Source organism: Podarcis erhardii (assembly GCF_964252035.2).
Source record: "Podarcis erhardii genome assembly, chromosome: 1".
NCBI classification, from domain to species: domain Eukaryota; kingdom Metazoa; phylum Chordata; class Lepidosauria; order Squamata; family Lacertidae; genus Podarcis; species Podarcis erhardii.
In genome coordinates, this window is record NC_138497.1 from 119983994 (window position 1) to 120009553 (window position 25560).

Consider the following 25560-nt stretch of genomic DNA (forward strand, 5'->3'; position numbering starts at 1 on the left):
GTGTGTACATGCAGAGAAATGAAAAGAGCTAGCAAGGAAAGATACTACAACCTTGATTTTTATCAAGCCAAATTAGAACCAAATATTGATCATTTCAATGCAAGCTTCTATAGTCTTATTGACAGTGGGTAGTGATTAACTGCTGGTGTGTATGAAACATCTGTCGTTGCATTATATGAAACAAGTTTTTTATATTATACGACTCCTGAAATTGTACAACAGTGAAGATGTGTAAGAGGATGAATGGGTGATATTTATAAAATTAAGCAGCTTGCTTGCCCAAAGTTGAAATGCAATAAAATACATCTGATTGTTTTTGAACTTGTTCCCTGAGCGCTGCAAATTCAGTGGAAGGGTGGGCTATAAATACTCTTAGTAGATAAATACGCCCCCCTTGTACTCATTTGGATAAAAGTCAAATTAAATTTCAATATTTTTAGAAAGCAAAGATAAAACTTGGGCTTATTTCTTACAATTTTTCATGGCACAATCTTAGCACTGGTAGATGATATGGAAGCACAAGTCCATTCATTGGAAGAACATATATACTGTACTTTTCTTCTCTACATACCTGAGGCAGTAAGATCTATCCCAGTACTTATTATTCATGCTTTTCCTGAAACACGAAATGTGCCCCTTGACCATTGGCGGCACAGCAATATCCAGCTATGCTTGTACTCTTTAACAAAGATTACGGCAGTTCTGAGTTTGTGTAAGCAGATGTATTCATTACTACAGGAACTTGATTATACTATTCAGGTTTTTTGAGAATACTTTAGAGTAGTCCAAGTTTAGTCATGAATCAAATTGAGGAGCTGTTTGATATTATTTGTAAGGTGTATAGTTCCGCAGTAGATAATAGTTCCTGTTATTCTTTTGTTCTGCATTGCTTTGGGCAGGCAACTGATACATCTTTAAACAAACAAAGCCTCTTGTAGCGTTTTCGTTAGATTCCTGAGCAACAGCACAAAGATTGGCTTGTAGATTTTATATAAACATAGCTTGCATTTACAAACTACTTCTGATGACAATGAAACACTAAATCTAAACTCCAAACATTTTGCTTTAAATGGGTTGTTGTAGCATGAGCCACCTTGAGCGCAGATTCTAACAGCTCAGCTTAACTGGGTTGTTCTGTTGTTTTAGTCTGCTTGTCTGGATTTCAGATACAGTCGTACCTTGGATCCCGAATGCCTTGCAAGTCTAACGTTTTGGCTCCTGAACGCTGCAAACCGGTGAGAGTTGCAGTGAGTGTTCCTGTTTGCAAACGTTCTTTGGAACCTGAACGTCTGACACAGCTTCCAATTGGCTGCAGGAGCTTCTTGCAGCCAATCAGAAACTGTGCTTTGGTTTCGAAACATTTTGGAAGTCGAATGGACTTCCAGAACGGATTCCGAGGTACCACTGTGCTTCAAATTTTAAAGACCTTGTGTAGAAATGGCTGGCTCTTCAGATGCTCATTTCTGTGCAAAAATTCATGGTTAGACAGTGCCTTTTATTTGTACCAACCAAAACGTAGATTAGGCTCTACTTGGTGCTATACAGATTTTTCAGCGAGAGCACTGGTCTGTTCCTCCCATTTTTGTAAATATAAAATGCAGCGGGACCACCAAAACATACAGGAGTTTGGGTAGGCGGAAAACAAAAAAGAATTCGCTAGTTTTAAAGTTGACAAAATTGCAGATTACTTTTTTAAGATGTGTCAGGTAAAAAAGTAAATATATTACAATTATTCACTAGTTGAAGAGAGAAGGTAAGAATTAGAGTCTTATCTTCAGCAAAGTTCAGTATTCTCCAAGACATAGACAATGGAAAGAAAGTCAGGGTATTTGTGAAAAAAATCTGGGTAATGACTGGATTCTACATTTTCAGAAATGGATCGGCTATTTTTTTGTATGCCCTAGCAGCCTTTTGTGCACATTGTAACCTGTGTAGTACCTAATAGAGCCTAATCTAATTAAGTCTGCTATCTTTTCCTGTACTCCATCTTTAGACTGTGACTAATGCAGACACCATGGCTTCATTATCACAGCAGCTTTTTGACTATTTAACATCCAACTTAATGAAGAGCACTGGAGAACTTGAAAGATATCTCACTATGCTGTGACATTTTTCTTGGTTCAAATGAAGGTATTGCCTGATAAAGGATTTTAGATTATTTTCTCATGGAACAAAATGGCCTTTCTTCCTTTTCCCTTTTTTTCTTTTTCCTTTCTGAATAGTATGTGTTAATATTCTACAAACGGTCTGTGTTAGTATTGCAACTGGTAGAGAGCTGGTTCAAACTGGTCACTTTTCATGCATCTGCCCTTTACTATTTCTTTTCTTTTTGTTGCATGTGTTGAAGTAGAACAAAAGGTTGTGCTGTTTTACTGTTTGCTGCTACAACTTGAAGGATGCGTAACGGGTCATTAGATTTTCAGTGTGTGTTAAGCATCTAAACTTAACATGCTTTGACTTAGCATGCTTTGAAAAGTGATTACAGGACTGAAATGCTGTCTCTTCCACACTGGAATGGACTAATAGGCAGTCTTTTGGATGGCAGTAAAAAGGAAAAAGCAGGCAATTTTGGTTTAGGAGGGCGATTATCCAGTGTTGACAGTGCAGTAGAAGAAAACACTGGTAGGGCACCCAATTTTCATCAGCTTACCCTAGCTACTGTTGAACTTTGCACCGTTGCCACATATTTTAAATCCAGATAAGAATCTAAATTTATTGGTAAAAGCAAAAGCGTTTCTGATAAATAAAAGCTGTTCTGTTTTCAAGGGACAGTTAATTGTAATAATTTAACAAAAGCTACTAATATGACTGTGCCGTTATAGAAATCTTGAAATATTAGTTTCTAGTAAATGTATGAATCTGATGAAGTAGGATCTGAAACAGTTGGATATGCTAGTTAAGACAAATTTAAAAATAAATTCATATAAACTGCTTGTTTTCTTAACTAAACTTTACTGATTTAATAATGTAAAACAAAACATTTATAACCATGGAATATAAAATAGTTCTGTTTGACATATTTAAGAAATTTAAATCCATAAATGCCTTAGTTTAATACAAGCAAAATTTCAAATATATCTGGTTGGTTTCTACTTCCTTCTGTGAGTCTCGGTTTGTTGGAATTTAGTTGTCACCCAAACTTTCAGATTTTTCATCTGAGGCTTGGGCATCCACAGCAGGTATTTTGCTCTTTCTGCTGCACCTACTTATATCTTTTTATTCTCTCAGCAAGGCAATAAGCTGCTTCCCCCCTAGTCGGTAGCAGTGAATTGTGGGGAGAGGTGCAAAGGTAGACCAGGGGTCAGCAGACTTTTTCAGCAGGGGGCCGATCCACTGTCCCTCAGACCTTGTAGGGGGCCAGACTATATTTTTTTGGGGGGGGGATGAACGAATTCCTATGCCCCACAAATAAGCCAGAGATGCATTTTAAATAAAAGGACACATTCTACTCATGTAAAAAACACACTGATTCCTGGACCATCCGTGGGCCGGATTTAGAAGGTGATTGGGCCAAATCTGGCTCCCTGGCCTTAATTTGCCTACCCATGAGGTAGACTATGAGGGAGGGGTCAGGCCAAAAACGACAGAAGAAGCAGGATGTTCTCTTCCAGCATCTCCGTCAAGAGCAGAGGTTACCAAAAGAAGGCAAGCAGCAATTCACAAACAATGAAAGCCCTGTACAGCATGTGTCTTATGAAGATCTCTAGGATTGATGTATATGTCAGAAAAGTAAATCTCTAATTACAATACTTATTCTTGGCTAAGGTTCGTGGTTAGCTAGGAGAGAGCTTAACCATAAGTTCAGATGGCACACTGGGTTCAGATGGCATTCTAAGCCAACCCTTCGCTCAGCACAGGGTTGAAGAAAGCAGCTGGCTTACAATGTGGTCTTGCGTACAGTGTTGTGTGAACAAGAATCAGTGGCTACTAGTCAGGATAGCTGTTGCTATGACTTAATAATCATTTTTTACATTCATTTCAAGGCAGTTTGCCAACATACCGTGAAACAGCTAAAATGTTATTTTAAAAATAGAAAAACAGTAACTAGAGAGAGGTTTAAAAACAATAAAAAATGAATGCTTAAGGCAGGTTTTCATTCGGCTGGAAAAACAAAAATGTCTTCAGTTATAGAATCTTAGAATTGTACAGTTGGAAGAGACCCCAAGGGTCATGTAGTTCAACACCCTGCAAGGCAGGAATCCTGGGTGGGCTCGAACCACCAACCTTATGGTTAAAAGCCAGACTCATTGTGCCACTGAGGGCTCCAAATTGTTTCTGGAAAGTACAGATATTGGGCACTTTTCATATCACAACAGGGATGCTTTCCCACAAAATGGGCAGTGCATCTGAGAGACTATGGAGTGGGCCTCTTCTTGAAACGTTAAGGTGAAATTCCTGCTGAATGCAATGACCTACTGGGAATATAAGGGATAAGAAGTTTTCTCAAGTAACCTGCTCCTTCCTGAGTTGTATAGAGCCTTTTGAGTTACTACCAAAACATTGACTTTGATGCAGTAGCACGTTGGCAGCCAGTGCAAATCTCACAAGGCAGCCTGTTTAGGGAAGTTTTTAATGTCTGGTGTTTCATTCTGTTTTTAATCTGTTGGGAGCCGCCCAGAGTGGCTGGGGAAACCCAGCTGGATTGGTGGGGTATTAATAATAATTTATTATTATTATTATTATTATTATTATTATTATTATTATTATTTGTGTGCAGCTGGTAGTTTGCCCCTACAAGCAATACAGAATGCATAACATAAACTTTGCAGCATTTTTGAGGCCTAGTGGCTTTGCTTATCTTCTGAAAAACATTGCTATTGAGCATAGCTATGCAGTTCTGTGTAATTTCTTTCCCAGCTTAGGATAGCATATATGGCAGGTATATCTTGGATTGTGCTCAAGATGGGCATCTATGCAGATGGAGCACCAGTGACTTTACTTGGAAGAAATATACACTTTTCTGAAGGAAGACTGTGTAATGTAGTACATGCGAGTCCCTCTATCTGCCCGTTCAGTGTGCAGAAATTCACTTATCTGAACGCAAAGAATTAGGCCTAGACCTTGCTATACAGCCCACTGGAAGTTGTCCAGTTCCTTACTTCCTAGCTTGTTTGTGCTTTGCTGGTCAGTGACAGCCATTTTCGGGCAGAAAACATGCAGGGAGGGAGCGAGATAGGCAAAATAGAGAGCAGGAGAGATCAGACAAATCAGTTTTCCCTTTGTCTCTCTTTTGCTGGTTGGCTGCAGCCATTTTAGGAAGAAACCATGAAGGGAATGGGGACAGACATTGAGCAAATCCTGGATTAGATATATTCGCAAAAGACTCAGTGGAAATCATGGACTCGTTATGCGAACTTTCACCTAACAAACGATTTCCAGGGAGCACATTGTGTTCTGTAAGCGGGAACTGCTTGTACTGATTTAAAATGTAGGAATTCTAAGATTGCATGTGGTTGCAGTTACACATTCTATAACATATGAAATGTTTTCTTCTAGGTGCAATGGATGAGCTTCATAGCCTGGATCCAAGAAGGCAGGAATTGTTAGAGGCTAGATTCACAGGAGTAGTGAGTGGAAGCACTGGGAGTACAGGAAGCTGTAGTGTTGGAGCAAAGGTAAGTAGAAATATTAGCTGTACAACATAAAGTGCTCTTTTTCAACAGAGTGGTGATGATCTACCTCAGCAAGTGTATTAAGCAAAATGTCACAATGAGGTACAAGAGAAAATGCTGAAGTTCATTCAATACCTGGAGCTCCTTTTAGCAGCATCTTCTGGAAGTAGTTGCACAAGCTATTGGCTATGCCAGAATCTCTATGTTCACATGGTGACCAGAATATGCATGTAGGTGGTAGTTTCTGGAAACATAGACTCTGACACTCTCTTAATATTATATAATTTCTAACTAGCTGTTTGAAACATAGTATGCCAAATAGTGTCTCTGTTTCTCAACAGGCCTCAACAAATAATGAGAGTTCTAATCACAGTTTTGGAAGCTTGGGATCTCTAAGTGACAAAGAATCAGAGGTATGAAGTAGTTAAACAACTAAACTGCCACTTCTTTTGTAAGATTGTTGTAACTCTTTTTCATACTTGTGTACATTAGGCCTCATTCTTTAAATGTGCATGCCCGTGAGATTTTCCTGAATGGTTCTACATTGAAGATCTGGAAAGAACCAATATTTTAGTGTTTGTGCAGGAAGATTATAAATGCTGTGCTGGTCATGTATGAGTAGATTTGGTTCTATTCAAATGGAAGGTTTGCTAAACACTTTTAGTTTTCTGTTGGATAACGCTATCTGAAATATTAGGATATTGTCAATAAAACACTTTTTTAGTTAATGCAGATCAATTATTCATCTTTAAATTCTTTCAGTGCATAGTGGCTTCCAGAATTACAGCTGCACTATTATGTGTGCAATTTTCGGTGATGGCTTCATTTCAAAGACTAATCAAATGTCTGTCTATTTTATTATGAGATTGGAATTGATTGGTAATACCTTTCATTCCTAAGCTGTGACCCTTAAATAGGACTATATACTATTTAGCAGCTGTACTGCTAAAGGTTCCTTTCATTTCTTGGAATAGCTAATTCTGTACACCTCGGAATTTCTCCAGCTTGTGAACCTTTCCATAAATCTACGTGGAAATGACATGTAAAACTTCTGTTCGTGAAATTCAGCTGTACGTATGTAGACGCCTGCCCGTGTAATGGGAATTAACTGTCTTCTCCAACTCCCCGCAACCTCCCTGGGTGCCTCCAAAGTCCACTCTTATGGGGCCCCAAACCCTCTAGAGCAGATGTTGAGGGCACATGGAGGACTGCAAGGAGGAGGACAGGAAGGTGAAGTCCCTGTTGTGTGAGCAGATGTCTATTCTGCTGGTGCACAGACAACATTGGTGCGATCAACAAGTAACAGTATGGCTTTTTTTCAGTCATACAAATACCTGTTTCCTTCTGCCTATATATAACCTACCCAAAGAGTCCCTTCATCAAAGGCCCTGATCACTATGCCATCTCAAGTGAAGTGTAACAGTGGCTACAAAAGGCAGGGCCTTGTCATTGCTGGCACCCTGATTATAGAACAGCCTCTGCAGAAAGATAATTGCCTGGCACCTTACTTATGATCTTTGTGGCAACAGGTGAAGAACTTTTTATTCACCCAGGCCTGGTAAACTTTTGTTTTCAAAACAAACCATAGGGGCCATATCCAGTGTTGCAGCTCCACTGGCACAAGGGCTTGAGTGTGCACAATGGAACTTCCTGTTCCTCTCTTGTCCCCTCCAGCCTCACCCCCCTGCATTGTCAAAATCGGCTCCAGATGATTGACAGACCCTCCATTTGGGGGCACAAAGGGAAGAGAGAAAATGGAAATCCCATTGCTACTGCAGAACCCTGCTGGTGCAGCATTAAATACAATCCTAGGTGTTTCAGTACATTTTCAGATAAACCTTTTGTCCCCTGCTCCGTAAGCTGTTTTGTTCTGCCTCTGCTAAGAATTTTTTTGTTTGTTTAATTGATCTTGGTTGGTTTTAATAACTCTATTTTTAATTTTTTTAATGTGTGCCTCAATTTCGTAAGCTGCCTAGATACGTTCGCTGGTATATTTGAGCTCTAAAACTTTATGTGTGCATTCTCTTTTTCTCAAGATTGTAAAAAAATATTTGACAATAGAGCTTCTGTTAGGATGTGGTTGTAGGGTTGTAATTTCAAAAAGACAACAGCTTTCTGATTACTTGTGATTTCTCCAAAGTACTTGACTGTAAAATGTAGGTTATGCCTGGGATTCAAAGAATGGTGCAGCTAGTTTCATGTGGGGTGGGGGTGAGGAGTGCGCTTTTTCAAGCAGCAGCCTTCTACGTTACATGGCAACTACGTCTGAAAAAAGGGGTTTCTAAAAAGTCGAGGACCCATCACATCATATCAGCATAAGAATTCCCACTTGACACCTATAATCCCTTGTGCATGCCTAAAAGTAGATCTTTGCATCAAATTCTTCGCATGAATGTAAAACACACATTTAGAACGATAAGGTTTTTTTAAAAAAGCTTAACTCAGAAACAGGACAGACTTCATTTCTTCTTCACTTTGTCACTGTAGTTGTCAGTGCACCTAGCAATTCATCCAGTACATACATTAGATTTGGCACAACAACTTCTAGCTTGAAATGGGCTTGCTTGTATTCAGGAGCATTCCAAAATGATCGAAGGGTCATCTGCTTTCGATCACATTGTTGGATTGTGGTTGAAATGTGAAGAATTCAGAAAATGCTGTTTTGACTCAGAATTACTTAGCAGTACATTTCCCCCCCAAAAGCTATACTTGGATTTCAGCTGTATATGGGAAATAGTAATGACTTCTGCCTACTGTTTTATGAGCAAATTGATTCCAGCACCTTTTGGCTTCTAACTTTTCTGTGTTAAACTGTGATTAAAATTTGCTGACTCTTTATATTACACCATGGGTTGTTTGATTGTGCTAACCCTATCCAGCAGCTTAACTTGGGCTACAGGAAACAAGCCACAATCTGAATCCATGGTTTGTTGGCTCACAAACTTGCTTTGTTTTTTAACTATGGTTTGGTATTGTGTGCAAACTGAGTATCCTTTCTTAACAATCATTTTTTTGGCCTCTTCACCACAGATGCTTGTTGAGCTATAAAGACATATAGAGTAACTCATGATTTGTTAAATGATGGCTTAGCATTATGTGTAAACCTGGCCAATAAGGAAAATAATATTAATGTGTAATTGGGAAATTGCAGTTTGCTTTCTTTTGAAACTTAGTGGTGGTGGTTTGGAGCTTGTGTCCTAGGAAAGCATGTATTTGCTGTAGCTTTGATCCAGAGTTATCCCATCTGTGAATGGAAATGTTCATTCTGTTCACAAAAGGGGTTGAGATCCTTTGAAGGCACAGGTTGGAGGAAGGCAAGGAGACTATTTTTTCCAATTCCCCCTTGCCACCATTAACACTGCTCACCCAGTCCTCTGTAGCAGCTCTTGTGGGGTGTTGCTGCTGCTGCTGCTGCTGCTGCTGCTGCTGCTGCTGCTGCTGAAAGAAGGAATAATTTTGCAAGAAACACCTCTCCCCGCCCCAATTCCCTTATTCCACCTGGAGCATCTCATGAGTGGAGCTTTTTGTGTGGGAATTCTCAATCCAACTCTGTGCTCTTGTTTACATTTTTAAGACTACTTTTTAACACTACCTTGAATGTCAAATGAGAGTGTACAAAATTAATGGCTTGTATCAATTCCCACGCACAACATACATAAGCACAAGGCATTTCACATCTTCACAGGGGTTGCTGTTGATCCCTCCATTCCATTCTGGAGGGTCTCCTGTTTATTTCGGCGGGGGGCTGTTATGGCAGATGTAGGGGTTGCCTCGGAAAGGGAGTGTGTGCAGTAGGAAGGTCATGTGACAGTTCTTTAAACCTGAGCCAGTCTTTTCTTTAGCTCGTAGTTGTTACAGTCAGCTTGTAGAGATGTTTTCAATATTTATATGCAAGCAAATTAAAGAATAAAATAATATTAAAGCAACCTGGTTTACTGGGGCGATAGAATGAAGTAGCTGCAGTAACTTGATGCGAGTAGGGATTTTGTACAATTCCTGAAAAAAAACATTCTATGTGTCACCTTGGAGATAAGTGAAGCTGCCTATTGGTTGAGCATCTCTTTTTAATGCACATTTGTGCGTAGAACTGTTGCTGGCTCCTTTTCTATGCATTAAACAGCATGATTTTGTGTCTGGCAGACTCCCGAGAAAAAACAGTTGGAACCTTCTAGAGGAAGAAAAAGGAAAGCAGAAAACCAGAGTGAAAGTAGTCAAGGTATGATATATATCATGTACAGCTGATGTTTTTTTAATTGAATCATCTAGTAACATTTCAACTTCTTGGGAAAGAAGTCCTCCCTTTTTGAACGTCACACCGTTGCTTTGCATTGTCAGCGGGCATCTAGCTGCACTGAGTAAAAATTCCACTAAAAGTTGAATTTGGCTTATGTGTAATTATGGTTTTTTGCTTTCCAAATTGTAGTCTCTAGCAGCACTTTACACAAATATGGCCCTAGGAGTTAGTTTCCTTCTTGAAAAGACAGGGTGGAGTCAATTTTGTAGTTATGCTGCCTTCAGCTGAACAGTCATCCATTATGGTTGTTTTAAAAACCAGCATTCTTCCTTGTTGCTCTTTTCATTTCATATCATTTTCAGTCTGTATGTCACTTTTCCACATTACTGATCTCGAAGCAGCTTACAACCTGTTGAAATAACAAAATATAGAACAAAAAACACTGTGCTTTTGAAAATTAACAAAATCCAAGAATCTACTTTACATATAATAATACATATAATATTCAACAAAATATTAGCAAACTCACTCTGTCAGTTGCAACAAATTAATAATTGCAAGTATTGTTAACGAAGCAAACAGCATTTAAAAAAAAATAGTTTTATAAAAGTAACAAATTTCGCTTGATTTTGTCTTAGGGCTTTTCAAAGTAGTCTGGAAGGGACATGCTGCAAGTTTTATTTTGTCTTTTGACAGACACTCGAAGGATCAACGATTATGGATGTCCATAAATATACTATCTCAGTTTGGAGATGTGTTCACTTGAGAGCAAATAGAGTGTAATAGAAAAAGGTTTTGAAGTTGAGGTGGTCTATTAGAATTTTAAAAAATAAACTAGCATTGGAATTGATAAATAGCACTCTGTATTGCTATGAAGATTTGGAACAAGAAATAATATCTGGTTGCTTCATTTGCTTATATTTGATTCAATTGCTGTCAGTAATTAGTTCTTCAATCCCTGTCCCATCATTCTAAAAGGCTCCCAGCCCTCCTTTGGAAGAGAGTGTGCTTGGTCCTGGATAAAATGCTATTTTTAAATTACATTTTCTTATCTTTGTAGACTTTTGTCCAGAGTACAAAAGTCAATGTGCTCAATACACATTGATACATGCACATGCAGAGTAAACATGGCTGCTTGTTTAACTTTGCAGATTTGATGCTTTTAAATTAAATTCAAAAATATCAGAAGTTGATTTGCATTGTTTAACCCATAGCACAAGCTTTGAAGTGTGTTTGTGTGGGTGCTTCACAGAAATGCTGCTAAACAGAAATTGTATAATAAACTTGTAAATGGCTTATTGTTCCTACTATCTGAAATAGAAGAGAAATGTATTTTAAGAGCAGTCCACAAATTAGCTTTAAGCGACTGTTTCGTTGGAGGACTTATTCTACTAGGTCTAGTAATTAATGTGTTACTTTATCAAACTTGTCTGAATGGGTTTTGCAGAGCCCTACTTTATTTTCATTGGAAGAAATGGTAGCTGCTGGTTAAATAAAGAGGAGTGAAGGACCATCTTGTTTTATTGTTTAGATAAATAGGCATTCCTTTCATAAATGCATTAGAGATGTGCTGTTGTATGACACACCTTAGAAGTGAGAATAGTTTGAGGGTTATAGTTGACACCTTTTTTTGAACTGCTGCTGTTGTGTCTTAGATTGCTTTCTTGTCCGTCTTCCCAAAAGATATCAGGGTGACAGGCTCTGCTAGATGTTATTGGCATAATTTTGCACTTTACAATGGCTTGGACCCAGACACAATTTGCTGCAATCTCACAGAGAACACTCTCCTGGAGTGTATGGTTGGTGGTGCTCCAATGCTTATTTTGGGGTGCACACCACAACTGCTAGTTCATGGTTCAAATAATAATAATCCATAGAATGTCTGGTAGACATTTTGGAAAATGCTTTCTGTAAACTCCATTCCAAGCTATGGCCAAGTGGAAATTGCCGTCAGTAATGAATTTTCTATGGAAATAGGCATGAGACTAGCGCTCTGGAACGGTCTCATATTACTCTTAATGTGATAACTTTAGACAAATTTATGGCTTTAAAGAATATTTTGGAGAGGGAAGAAAGCATTTCATGATAAAAGGAAGAAACACTACTTTTTAAAGCCAAAGCCTGTGTGGGTGAGAGACATTCTCGGTCCTTTTTTTCTGTACGTGGGAGATGGTCGTAATGACTTTGAAAGCTGTCTCAAAATTTCATAGGCCAGTATCAACAGCATCTTGCAAGTACAACTGATGATCCTATACTTGACTTACAAAGCAGTAAAAACTAATGTAGGCTGTGTGCATTGTTGCGAAGTGTAAGATGTTATCTATACCATATTTATATGTAGAGAGTGTTCGGAAAGTTGTCTGTCTTTTCCATTCCTTCAGAGTGTTTTGTGTGCGTTCAAAGAGCCATATGGCCACTTCATTTCAGTCGACTTTTGGTCAGGGGTGTTAAGGCACCAATGCACATGTTCTTAGCTTTAAACTTTTATCTTTCTGGAATTTGGGGTACCTTTATCTTCTAGATTTGTTTTCAAACTATGGTGATTGGTCTTTAAGGTCTTGCGCTGAGCCATCAGGATCAAGCAATTCAGAATGGTAAATGGATATAAGTTGCTGTGTTTCCTTGTTACTACAATGGTCATACAACTGCTGAAATGTCTTTTGCTGACTAAATCAGTCCTATTAATTATTCAGCCTGTGGAATTAGGATAAGAACACAGATAAGTAGGCTCTTACTTACAAATCCTCAGGCCGCAGTCAATCTGCAACCATAAGGTGTTTAAAAGGCCTTGTTTACTGCAAAAAACCTAGTGTGGCTACCAGTGCAATCTTTTACATGTCAGCTCAGAAGTAAGTTCTATTGAGTTCACTAGGTCTTGGTTGGAGTTACATGGCTATAGGATTGTGGTCCTGATTATCCAGGATTCAGCAAACATTAGTCACGAATAAGTCCGCTGAAAACAATGGGACTTTTCAGTAGCAACTAAGTATAAATCTGGAGAAATAAGGTTGGTCCATATAGTCTTTGAAAAAGTGATTGTTTAGTGTAAGGAAACAAAAGTACTTGCCAAACTAACAGGAATCTGTGAGAAGCTAAAATTAAACAATACCTTACAGCCTTCATATTGCACAGCAGAAATTATGCTTTTTTGTCTCTCTAATATTTTTGATGATGATTTTTATTTTTTAGGGAAAAACATTGGTGCACGTGGGCACAAAATTAGTGACTATTTTGAAGTAAGTGCTATGATTCCCTATATTCTAGTTAAGCTGTTTCTGTTTCATACATCAAATGTAGCTTTTTCTGAGGGATCTAAACTATTGTATTTGGTTGTTTATTTTTTATTTTGTATATAAACATTTTTTCTTTTCTTCATCCCAAAGTGCATAAGGTAACAAACATTTATTTAATCCCTTTTTGAATGCCCTCTCAAACTATCTATATGTTGATTTACCTTGATGGGGAGAAGATGGTTGTCACTAAACCTAGTGCAGGTCTTCTAAAACTGTGCTAAACTGAATAAAACGGGGTGCATTTTGACTTTTTTTTGTACTTAAACCATACAGTTCCAGCTAGAACAGGGGTCAGCAACCTTTTTCAGCCATGGGCCCGTCCGTTGTCCCTCAGACCATGTGGTGGGCCGGACTATATTTTGGGGAAAAAATAATAATTGAACGAATTCCTATGCCCTACACATAACCCAGAGATGCATTTTAAATAAGGACACATTCTACTTATGTAAAAACATGCTGATTCCTGGACCGTCCGCGGGCTGGATTGAGAAGGCGTATGGCCGGATCCGGCCCCTGGGCCTTAGGTTGCCTACCCCTGAGCTAGAAGTTCCAGATAGTGTTGCTGTCCTTTCACCTGCCAGCATATGCCAATTGGAAATTTATACAAAGCTAAAAGAATATGGATTTTGTGACCCAGTCATACTATTGCTAGTTTTCTTACATCGTTGCTTTTATGAAAAAGCTTCAGACATATAGTCATAACTGGAGACTAATGGAACCTAGTAGGAAGTGTGACTCTATTACAATGTGCTTTTTAGCACAAATGAGCAAAAGGTGTCATCAGTAGAAAAACGGGCTGCTGCTAATATCCTCAGTTTTAGTACCATGTGCATAAATTGTCAGCAGCTTCCTGAATTTACATATTTAGTCTCGATGGCATTCTGCACTATTTAATAGATTTCTCAGTTATGGAAGAATTGCACAACCTTTCTACCGTTAAATTTTGCATGCCTTTCCTGTGACATTTGACAATCCCTGGTTTCCTAACTGTAATACTGTATGCATCTTCAACAGTTTAGTTTTTTGCTTTCAACTTAATTTACTTAGAATTTCACAAAATATCGAATTAAGCAAGTTAGGAAGCAAAAGCATTACCAAAGACTTTCACCCTCATTTGTGCTTGTTGCTAAGCTATGCTTGCTGGGGTAGCTTTTCCAGTGTAGTGTCCCTCAACAAGCTATTGCGTATGTATTCTATGTTAGCTGTTTCTAGAGGCCCTTGATATTTTAAAACGTTTTAAATATGTATTTATTTTATTTTAATAGTATTGTTCTATTACTTTGTTTGCTGCCCTGGGCTTCTTTCAGGAGGATGGATGGGATACAAACTTAATAATGTACAAGCTGGAGATTGCTCCTGCAAAAGTGAACGCCTTTGCCTTAAATCTAAAGTTATAATGGCAGTAATACTAAGTTTTGCTCAAGCATCAGTTAATGGGCAATTAGTTTTTATACAGAAATAAAAATGAGGAATTGTTGAGTGTTGAATTGCTGTTGTGATAAACAAGTTTGTCTCAACACACCCCATGCAAATCATTCTGAAGGGTATTGCATTTGATTACATAATCTGAATTTTGCTTAGTACATTTCTGTTAGAATATAATTGATTTGTTCTCTTTTTCCAGTACCAAGGTGGAAATGGGTCTAGCCCAGTAAGAGGAATGCCTCCTGCGATTCGCTCTCCTCAAAATTCACATTCCGCCCCTTCTTCCGTAAGTTTACTCTGTATCTCTCTATCAGCTTATGATTCAGAAATGTTCATGATAGTCAAAACTAATCTTGCAGAGGCAGTGGCTTGATAGATTCTTCCCTTAGAACAGGGAACGTTTGACCAGGACTGATGGAATTGGAAGTGCAACATGATCTGGAGAGCCACCATTTCCCCAACCTTGCCTTAGAACACACGCAAAAACACCAACAACTGCTTCTATTGTATTGTTACTTTTTGTTCGCCTCCCTATTGGTAGTATGCTTGCATAGAAACCAGCGGTTGAGTCTTTCTGCCGGGCAGTGTGATAGGGGTGTTCTGTTACTTCTTTTTCAGGTCCACAAGTTGGGGGTGGGTGGGGAGCCAGATCATAAATAACAGTGTAATGTTAGAAGTTATTAAATGGCCTTAATGGGGGATAGCCAATGATGCTCACGTGACTGAGAAATGGATTTCTGTTTGCATGATGGGACTTATCCCTCAACTCTCTGGAGCAGATTTTTGTGGAGTACAGGAGGTGTACCATCTAGGAGAGGAAAAAGAAGTCCCATTGTGTGAGCAGAACATACCTGTATGTAGTTGAATGTTGCCCAATAAAATTATTCAAAGTGTCAAACTTTCATGATTTGTCAGTTCTTATGCTTGCACTTTTTGGAAATAATTGGCAAGAGCATTGAACGTGGGAACAGGTTCTTACTGTCGGGTTGCCATATTTCAAAAAGTGAAAATCCGGACACAAAAGTTGTTGAGCTTTTCTTAGTTTTGCCCAAAGTTATTGAGCTTCCCCGCCCCCACCCCCACCCCCACCCCGGCAAAATCGCAAAACAGGGGGGGAAATTCAGTGATTTCCGCCCAGACACCGTATTCCAGTTATGTCCATGAAATTCTGGACGTATGGCAGCCCTGTTTTGTGAGCACTGGGGTAGAATATTGCCAGAACATTTCCAGCCCCTCTCCTTATACGATCTGAAGAGAAACCAGATTACTCCCCCGCTCCTTATCTCCTTTGAAAAATATTGCCTATTAAATTTTTTAATGCGGAGAGGGATCTGCAGGTAGTCAGCTGGGTTAATGATAATGCAGCTTGTAAAAAGGTGAAGGTCCAATCTAGAATGGTAAAAGAGATTTTGCACATCCAGTTGTACCCGGTTAGAGAAATGTGAGACATTTTAAAATCTCAAGTTACTATATCTCACTGAGGAGAATTTTCCTTCTCCCCCCATTCCCGGTCCTACTCCAGTACTGACAAAAGCTTCAGACTTTATTTTCTAGTAGCTGAGAAAATTGAAGCACTTCCAGTTAAATACCTCTGCACGTTTAATCTAATGAAACGATGGTGTCTTCAGTGGGTCTGGATTACTCCCCTGGTATTTCTCCCTCAATTCTGCTATAGGCAAAGAGCTAGCTCTTGGGAATCCCGTTGAATTAAAACAATTACATGAAGGTGGAAATGCTACAAAAGAAATGTTTTCCTCTTCTTCCCCCTCCTCTTGCTCCTTCTTTTAACTATATAGAATCCACAAGCATGTTCAGTTTACAGAAACAAACAAACAAAAAAAAAAACCCATACAGGTTGGCTTTTTCTTTAAAATAGAGTGTTTCCTCTTAATTCTTTTTTTACTAAAAGATAATTGAGAGGGGTTTCAGTTATGCATATTTGGGAGATTGTCAGTCCTCTTTCCCCAAAAATGTATTTCAAGACACTTCCCCCCACCCCCAGTGGATTTTAGTTTGGGGTGTGTGGGGCACATCTTTCCAGGCAAAGACGCAGCGCCGCCATGAGCAATTTTCTTCCTCACACTTCTCCTAGGTGTCTGTGTCAGAGGTGGGAGAGAGCCACCTTCTGCTGTGTCCCCACAAAATAGTAGGGAGAAGCAATTCATGCTTGTCCTTGGACTGTTCTATTAAATTATTTCTTAGAAACCTCTAGGTAAGGTCTGCCATTGCTTAACTGTTCCCTTTCTGATACAGCAGTTAGGGAGGCTGGTGTTTTTGTGTAGTGTTGCTTCAGAAATGAAGCGTTCGAATAGGGTTGCTATATCTTGAAGAGCAAAAAAGAGGACAGCGTCAGCTCAGGTAGGTCACGACAGTGACATGCAGAGCAGCTTGAGCCCAAGCCAACACCCCCCCCAAAAAAACCCCAGACATTTCCATTAAAATGTAAAAATTCACCCAGATGTGCATGCTGGCCCCACAAAAGAGAACGTGTCCAGGTTTCCCCAGATGTATGGAAATTCTAACCAGCCATTACCATCTAAAGGAAGAATATTCCCTGATCATTTGTGGGATGAAATATATTTTTCCACATACAGTGGTATCTTGGGTTACATATGCTTCAGGTTACAGACTCTGCTAACCTAGAAATATTACCTCGGGTTAAGAACTTTGCTTCAGGATGAGAACAGAAATTGTGCTCTGGCAATGCGGTAGCAGCAGGAGGCCCCATTAGCTAAAGTGGTGCTTCAGGTTAAGACCAGTTTCAGGTTAAGAACGGACCTCCGGAACGAGTTAAGTAACCCGAGGTACCACTGTACCCTGTCTCAGCTACAATCTAGTAGTTGATGCGTTGTTGCCTGTTAAAACAGCTTTACCAACGAAGTGTCTCCAAGCATATTTTTTTAAGAAGAGCTGTTAATTTCCAAAGCTGTAATTTGTAGTTTGTGTCTTTGAAATAATATTGTGCACCAAAAGTATTAGAAGATGCAGCAAAAGCCACCAGCGGTTCCCCTAATTGCCTTCCTCCCTGTTGTCTGGAAGGTCTCTGCAGTTGCTGAGACAAGTATTGGATAGTGATACAGGACAAAAATGTTTCCATTAAGAATTAGCACATTTACAAACACAAGTCTCAAGTCTATTGAAAAATAAATTGGTAATACCTGAGGATCTGAACCTGTCCAATGCAAAAGGGGTGAGATGTAAGATACAGAGGTCCCTTGGTTCTGTGCTGTCTCTCAGAGACCAATTTATGTTGCTGTATCCATGCAGTTGCCTTATATGATAGTCTTACCACCTCCTTAGAGACTGTTTGAAATGGTATTTTCTCTGAAGGTGCATGAAATGATTTCCCCCCGTTCATTATAAAATAAATAAATTGGGGACAGTTCTGACATTGGTGGCAGAGGCAAATAGTGACTTCGTAACATTCCCTGCAGACGATATTCTCATGTACCATGAGGAAGTTTCTGTCCCCTGAGATCTGAATAGTGTAGCTTTTAGTACTGGAGAATGAAGAGCCATGTGTATTCCAGTTGTAGGTACTTACTCCTTTTAGTAGAAGAAATAAATGGCTGGTTTTTATTTGTGGTCTGGCTGCCGTGGATTCCAGCCATTTCAGGTGTGGGGAGGGTGAAAGGACAATATCTGACTGGTTTCCCTTATTTTAGCAATTTACTTCAGTCTTATTTCTGCTTTCTAGTTACATGTAAATCTTATATTTTATACGTGCACATTTAGGTTCGACAGAATAGTCCTTCTCCTACTGCATTATCTTTTGGGGACCACCCTGTTTCACAACCAAAGCAGTTGTCATTTAAAATTACTCAGGTGAGCACTCTGGATTGTAATTCTATGCTTAATGCTGAAAATACATGAAGCCATTCTCTTTCATTATTCTACACACATACACATCAGTTCTGATTTGTAACTGCTGCTTAGAAAAGGTGGCGCGTAGTTAAAGCTAAACTTGAAGTGTTTGTTACAGTGAAAGATTGAGAGTAAATAGAAGCAAGCCATTCTTCTCTCTCTGTATTTTACACCCATTCCCAGCATAACAACACGTGATCTTCCTAGGGAGATTACAAAAATATATATATGGAGTACAATTTCAGGACGGATGCTTTGGGATTTAAGGTCTCGAGATTCTGATAGATGGAAATGAAAACATCAACAAGTTATTATTATTAAAATTTGTATACCGCCCTTCATAGATCTCAGAGCAGTTCACTACATAAAAATACAAGGTAAAAAACACAAAATACCGTATTTTTCGCACCATAGGACGCACCGGACAATAGGACGCACCTTGTTTTAGAGGGGGGAGAACAAGAAAAAAAAAATATCTCCCCCTCTCTGCCCAGCGCCCCTTCAGTGAAGTGGCAGGAGGCGCTGCGCAGAGAGGGGGAGAATTTTCCCCCTCTTGTTTTCCCGCTCTAAAACAAGGTGCCGAGCGTTCAGGCGGCTACCTTGGAAGCCTGGAGAGTGAGAGGGGTCGGTGCTTCAGGTCCCTTTCGACCTTCTTTGGGGCTGGCGGGGGGAAGCCCACCACCAGCCCCAAAGAGCAGGTCAGGGAGCAGCGGAAAGGCGCAGCGGAGAGGCTGCTGCCATAGTCACGCGTCACCTCTCCAGCTGGGAGAGGGTCGAGGGGCTATGGCTTCTTTAGCCCCGCATGCGCTCTCCCAGCTGGAAAGGTGGCGCACGGCTAAAGAGGCTCCTGCCATAGCCGTGCGTCACCTCTCCAGCCGGGAGAGGGTTGCGGGGGGCTTCTTTAGCCCCGCGTGCGCTCTCCCGGCTGGAGAGGTGACGCGCGGCTATAGAGGCTCCTGCCATAGCCGTGCATCACCTCTCCAGCCGGGAGAGGGTCGCGGGGCTATGGCTTCTTTAGCCCCGCGTGCGCTCTCCCGGCTGGAGAGGTGACGCGCGGCTATAGAGGCTCCTGCCATAGCCGCGCATCACCTCTCCAGCCGGGAGAGGGTCGCGGGGCTATGGCTTCTTTAGCCCCGCGCGCGCTCTCCCGGCTGGAGAGGTGACACGTGGCTATAGAGGCTCCTGCCATAGCTGCGCATCACCTCTCCAGCCGGGAGAGGGTTGTGGGGCTATGGCGTCTTCACTCCATAGGACGCACACACATTTCCCCTTCATTTTTGAATGGGAAAAAGTGCGTCCTATAGAGCGAAAAATACGGTACATAATAACGAGATTAAAATGGAAAAGCAGGGTGCAGGTAACTTTTATCAAGGCGGTGTAAAGTAAAGGTAAAGGTACCCCTGACTGTTAGGTCCAGTCGCGGACGACTCTGGGGTTGCGCGCTTATCTTGCTCTATAGGCCTAGGGACCCGGCGTTTGTCTGCAGACAGCTTCCAGGTCATGTGGCCAACATGACTAAGCCACTTCTGGTGAACCAGAGCAGCACACTGAAACACCGTTTACCTTCCCGCTGGAGCGGTACCTATTTATCTACTTGCACTTTGACGTGCTTTCGAACTGCTAGGTTGGCAGGAGCAGGGACCGAGCAACGGGAGCTCACCCCGTCGCGGGGATTCAAACCGCCGACCTTCTGATTTGCCAGCCCTAGGCTCTGTGGTTTAGACCACAGTGCCACCCACATAAAAATAACACAAGCTAAAAATTCACAGGAATGTAAGCTGCCTTGTGCTGATTCAGACAATTTCTCCATTTAGTTGTGTTGTCCACACTGACTAGCAAGCAGCAGCTGTCAAGGCTTTTAGTCGGGATTCTTTCACAGCCATCTCTGCCTGTGGAAGGGTTCGGTTTCTAGCTCCTCCAAAGTATGTGTTCTACCACTGAACTGTAGTCCAATTGTACAGAGTTGACTGACCCGGTGCCCTCTAGGTTTTGAACTCTAGCTCCATCAACCAACCCCAGTCAGCAAGAGCAATAGGCAGGGAGCATGGGAGTGTTGACATTTCCATTCCACCTTAAGGAGCAGACATGTGGAATTGTTGCGTGTCACATGTCTGTTTACATTCCAGCACAGCTTGCTGGGAACTTCCGTTGTGTATAGCGTTTGCTTTCCCCCTGTACTCTCTGAGACGACGAGAGAGAGAGAGAAACGACATGTTTCTTTGTCCTGATTTATGATTAATAAATCTGTATTTGTAGTATGCTTCCACAAGCCTCACGCCTATTCTGTGTGTGCAGTTATCTTTGGTAATAGTGTGCCCTGGCTTTGAAGCCCGGGTCGCTGATTTACATCGGAGCAGCTGCCAATGGTCTTCGAAGCAGGAAGACTGGAAGGAGATGGTCCAGCTGGGGCTTGCCAGCTGGCCTCCCAGCCTTCTGCCTTCCGACAGGGCGTTGTAGTTCAGAACATCTGGTGGGCACCACATTGGCTCTCTGTGTTGCAATTTAACAGATTCCCTTAGGTCCAGAATGCTTGTGAAGCAGTGGAAGTGGGTGCTAGGTGAGATGTTCCTCGCTATGGTTTTCTCTTCTAACTTGCAGGACTCAAAACAGAAAGGTGGCATAGCCATTTGGGCAACCTGGCATGACTGTGACCGGTGCTGCCTCTTCTCTTGAGTCACGCATGCACCCAGTTCAGCACAGTCTGGATTATACAAAAGGCATATTGCTCATTTCCTTCTTCTAAGAAAGGGAAGAATTTAGAGCTGCCGCTCTTCAGGCTTCTGACAGTATTTACTATTTTGCCTAAGCTGATTAAGTTAGTGGTAAATTACCGTATTTTTGACTCTATAAGACACACTTTTCCCCTCCTAAAAAGTAAGGGGAAATGTGTGTGCGTCTTATGGAGTGAATGCAGGCTGCGCAGCTATCCCAGAAGTCAGAACAGCAAGAGGGATCGCTGCGCAGCGAAAGCAGTGATCCCTCTTGCTGTTCTGACTTCTGGGATAGCCGTGTGAAGCCTCTTCAGGGCAACGGGAGGAACGCTCCCCCTTCCCTGAAGAGGCTTGGCTATCCCAGAAGCCAGAACAGCAAGAGGGTTCGCTGTGCAGCAATCCCTCTTGCTGTTCTGGCTTCTGGGATTCAGAATATTTTTTTTCTTGTTTTCCTCCTCCAAAAACTAGGTGCGTCTTATGGTCTGGTGTGTCTTATAGAGCAAAAAATACGGTGAAAGGCTGCATTCTGATGGAACTTAGATGGAATTTGATAAATGTTTGCTTTCCACTTCTCTACTATTTATTTCTTTTTTTAATGTAGACTGATCTCACAATGTTGAAATTAACTGCACTTGAAAGTAATAAAAACCAAGACCTGGAAAAGAAGGAAGGTCGTATAGACGATTTGCTCAGGGTAAGTATGATAACGGTAAGATTAAGAGAGAAATATAGGGTTACTTACACAGCTTTTAAAATGGCAAATTACTTGTATTGCATTTGACTTAAGCTGTCAGAAAGACATATGAATGTATGCTTGCCAACGTATTTATAATACTGCATCCTCCAAACTCAAGGAATCTTTTGTGGGGGGTGGACTGATACCATATTTTTAATACCTGGTGAAAGAGAAGGCACGGCTTTGGGTCTATATGTATACAATTTTTAATTGGCACTCCTCATTTCTTGTATTTGTGATTTGTTCATTCTCAAAAAATCTTTAGGAAAAAAGCCCTAGGAACTCAGTGGTATAGAACTGACTGAGTAAGGTGGGTGGGAGACATAGCAGTCAACTTTTCCCTTTTCTTGCAGGGAATCCTATTCGGAATAAGGGAATTTCTCTTTAAAAAAGGGAAACGTTGGCAGCTATGGTGGGAGATGATTAGGTTGGGAGGCGAACTGAGTAACTGGAAAAGGAGGAGGAAAGAAGACACACACAGAGATTTTAAGAAAGTTAGGATTTACCACCTCATTAGGTCACTTCCTGGTTCACACTTGAAAGCTATTTTAATGTCATCAAAGATGGAAAGGAGAGTTGCCCAAAGATATGAATGGAAAAGTGAAATATTTTAATATAGCTGGCATTTGGACACAAGTGTGTCACCCAACCTAAGCTGGGGAGAACTCCAAAACAGGCCAATGAGGACTGAGCCTGGAATGCTCTTTGTGTGTGTGTGTGGAATGAATGGAGAATAAATGAGAAATCGAGATGGAGGGTGGAATAGGGTGGCCGAGACCCTATTCCAGAAGCTTTCAGCCTTGCAGCATTTTATCGCAGGGCCCTACTGGTTACAAATACAATTTCATTTGATTCTTAGGCTAATTGTGACCTACGGCGACAAATAGATGAACAACAAAAGCTACTTGAAAAATACAAAGAAAGATTAAACAAGTGCATTTCAATGAGCAAGAAGCTTTTGATTGAAAAAGTAAGTTGGATTTTTTAATGTATTTTTTGTTCAGTATCCACAGTGAAGAATACTCTGTCATCCTAATCCTGTAAATCAGGTTAAACGGCAATGGCATGAGCTGCAGTTTGTGTCGTTTCAGTAAAAACCCGATCCAGTCAGCAGTAAGGTGGGTCAGAGACCTCTGTGTCCCCTTCTTACTGTAGCAGTGCAGGAAACTGCTTCTCTGGGTTGATTCCAACACAGCAAGAGAGAGGCACTGGGTAAGGTGGGGGCAGATGTATGGATTTCTCTTATAGGTAGCTCTTTCCTCCAGGATGAAATGAGGAAATGAATTAATGGACAAGAGGAAGTTGTTGTGGTCATATGTAAGAAGGGGTAGAAGAACTACTACCCTGATGGTGCTGTATTTAAACACAAAAATAGATCCCTGGGTCCTGGGATCAAATTCCAAGCTGGTATGAGGGAGAGTCATTATAAAATAGGCTTAATTGGGAACTATTTAGAAAACTAGAAGAGGTCCCCCCCCCTTTCTGATGCAAAGTGGAAATAGCACTTTTTCCTCGCCTCTGTTGAGAGTAGCAAACCTGTCCAGAATACAGTCTTTTTTTCAGGAACAGGAGCCTTTAATAAAGAATGCAGAAGTTTTCAGCTTTCAGCGCTCTTGTATTTGCCTTGCTTGATACCACAAGCACAAACCAGTAAGGCACTTGCAAAGATACGCAAGCAACTTCATTCTGCTCGGCGTTAGCAATCTCAGCTGATGTGCTAACTGGGTGGGTGGTGAGCTGCCCCCCCCCCCCCCCGTGCTGAGGAAAATGCAATACCCTCACAAAATGGAAGCCTTGAAGGAAGATATCTTGCATCCTTGCGCAACAAAATAAGCATCAGTGTTGCATTTCTTGTGGCAAAAATCCGTGGCTGAGAAGGAAGGGCTCTAAAACTAACTGGTGATATTTTTTATTTCCTTAGAGCACACAAGAAAAGCTGGCAAGCAGAGAGAAGAGTATGCAAGACAGATTACGCCTTGGGCATTTTACGACTGTTCGACACGGCGCATCGTTTACCGAACAGTGGACAGATGGCTTCGCATTTCAGAATCTTGTGAAGTTAGTCAATATTGTGTTTTTAAATTGTTCGTAATTACTAGCTCCAAGAAGTGGGTGTTTTTATGTAAAACTGCCAGCTTTGGGATTACTTTTTATACACATCATGGTATTCAGGCTTTTTAAAAAAAAGAAGGGGGAAAAAGAGGAAATCTCAGAATACAGTAGAGAATTGACTCAATCAGCTGTCTGTCGAATTTCTTACATTTGGTGATTTTGAAAGCAAACACATGAGTAGATTTTCATGAGTTTCTCAGTGAGTCTTGAAAACAAAGCAGACTTTTAGAACATGTAGATTAATGACTCTCAGCTTGACCCATGCATCTACAATATATGAAGTACTTTGAGCTATTGGTGTGCTTGTTTGCCATAAAGGAACAGCAACAAGTAAATGAAAACCTAGTTGACTTGACTGCAGTTCCACTAGCATAAAATAGGGAATAGGAGAGGGAGAGCCTGTAGTTGCTGGTAAAATAGTCACCTCAGTAACATAATTTAGCAGAGACTTGGCAGAGAAGGGAATGACTGAGAAGGTGTATAGGTAGAATCAGAGTGAAGAAAAGTAGAATTCTTGTGTTTTAATTTCATGGTTTGAATAGAAGGATATCATGTGTAGTCCATCTGTTTTAATAGTAATGTTACTAAACCATAGTTAAGAAGATGGCTTGGGATGCCTCTTGAAGTTGGCACGCATGTCTTGTAATTCAGTTATTTGAATGAAGAAAACATGGCTTATACAGTGGTACCTTGGTTTGCCACCATTTTGGATTACAACCGTTTTGGATTACAACCATGTCAAACCCAGAAGTGCATGTCCCTTTTTTTGGATTACAACCCCTTTTTTTTATTACACCCCCCCCCCTTTTTTTTGGAGGCCTCATTGGCGAAAGCATGCCTTGGGTTATAACCTGTTTTGGTTTACAACCGGACCTCCGGAACGGATTATGGTTGTAAACCAGGGTACCACTGTAATGGAGACGTGGAGGATATTGGGGGGCCTGTGACCTGTTCCAGGTCAACTTTGGCCCACAGACTAGAGGTTCTCCACTCCTGCTTTAGGGAATCGGCTTAAATCCACAAGAGTTAAAACGTTTTTTTAAAAAAATACAAAAAATCAACTTAAAACAATGCTTTGGGTTTTCAGGCAACAGGAGTGGGTAAATCAACAAAGGGAAGATATAGAGAGGCAAAGAAAACTTCTGGCAAAGCGAAAACCTCCTGCTACAAATAATTCTCAGGCGCCCTCTGCCAATTCAGAACCTAAGCAGAGGAAAAACAAAGCTGTCAATGGAGCAGAAAACGATCCGTTTGTTAGACCCAATTTACCACAGTTGTAAGTTTATACTTCTTTTCTAATTATGTATTGAGTATTTGTCATGATGGTGCCACAATCACCTGTTTGTAGCCGTTCAGAAAGTTTGGAAAGCTAAATCTTTCTCCCTGCTTGTAGTGGCCCTGGTGTTGTGGCTTGGGGGGGGGGTGTTCCAATAATGTTTGTCTTCCCAAAGTGTTGTTAATTGCAGCTTGCTTGTTTTATCCCACAGAGCTCTATAGGGCCATTTCCAAAGCCTGCCCTCTGTGTTCTGTATTTTAGTTATGACAAGGGAGGGAACTGATTTTTGTATATGAT

At 40.8% G+C, this 25560-nt stretch overlaps 1 protein-coding gene across 2 annotated transcripts in view; it reads left to right on the top strand.

Annotated features, from left to right (window-relative positions):
• The window catches only part of TLK1 (tousled like kinase 1), a 66657-nt gene that overhangs the window by 25823 nt on the left and 15274 nt on the right, over positions 1-25560 (top strand). For both annotated transcript variants that reach the window (XM_081871830.1, XM_081871831.1), the window contains exons 2-11: positions 5497-5615; positions 5954-6025; positions 9753-9828; positions 13036-13082; positions 14764-14850; positions 18300-18389; positions 21741-21833; positions 22735-22845; positions 23797-23933; positions 25075-25263. In XM_081871830.1, coding sequence (XP_081727956.1) covers positions 5497-5615; positions 5954-6025; positions 9753-9828; positions 13036-13082; positions 14764-14850; positions 18300-18389; positions 21741-21833; positions 22735-22845; positions 23797-23933; positions 25075-25263 — 1021 coding nt within the window. The remainder of the gene's footprint in view (positions 1-5496; positions 5616-5953; positions 6026-9752; positions 9829-13035; positions 13083-14763; positions 14851-18299; positions 18390-21740; positions 21834-22734; positions 22846-23796; positions 23934-25074; positions 25264-25560) is intronic.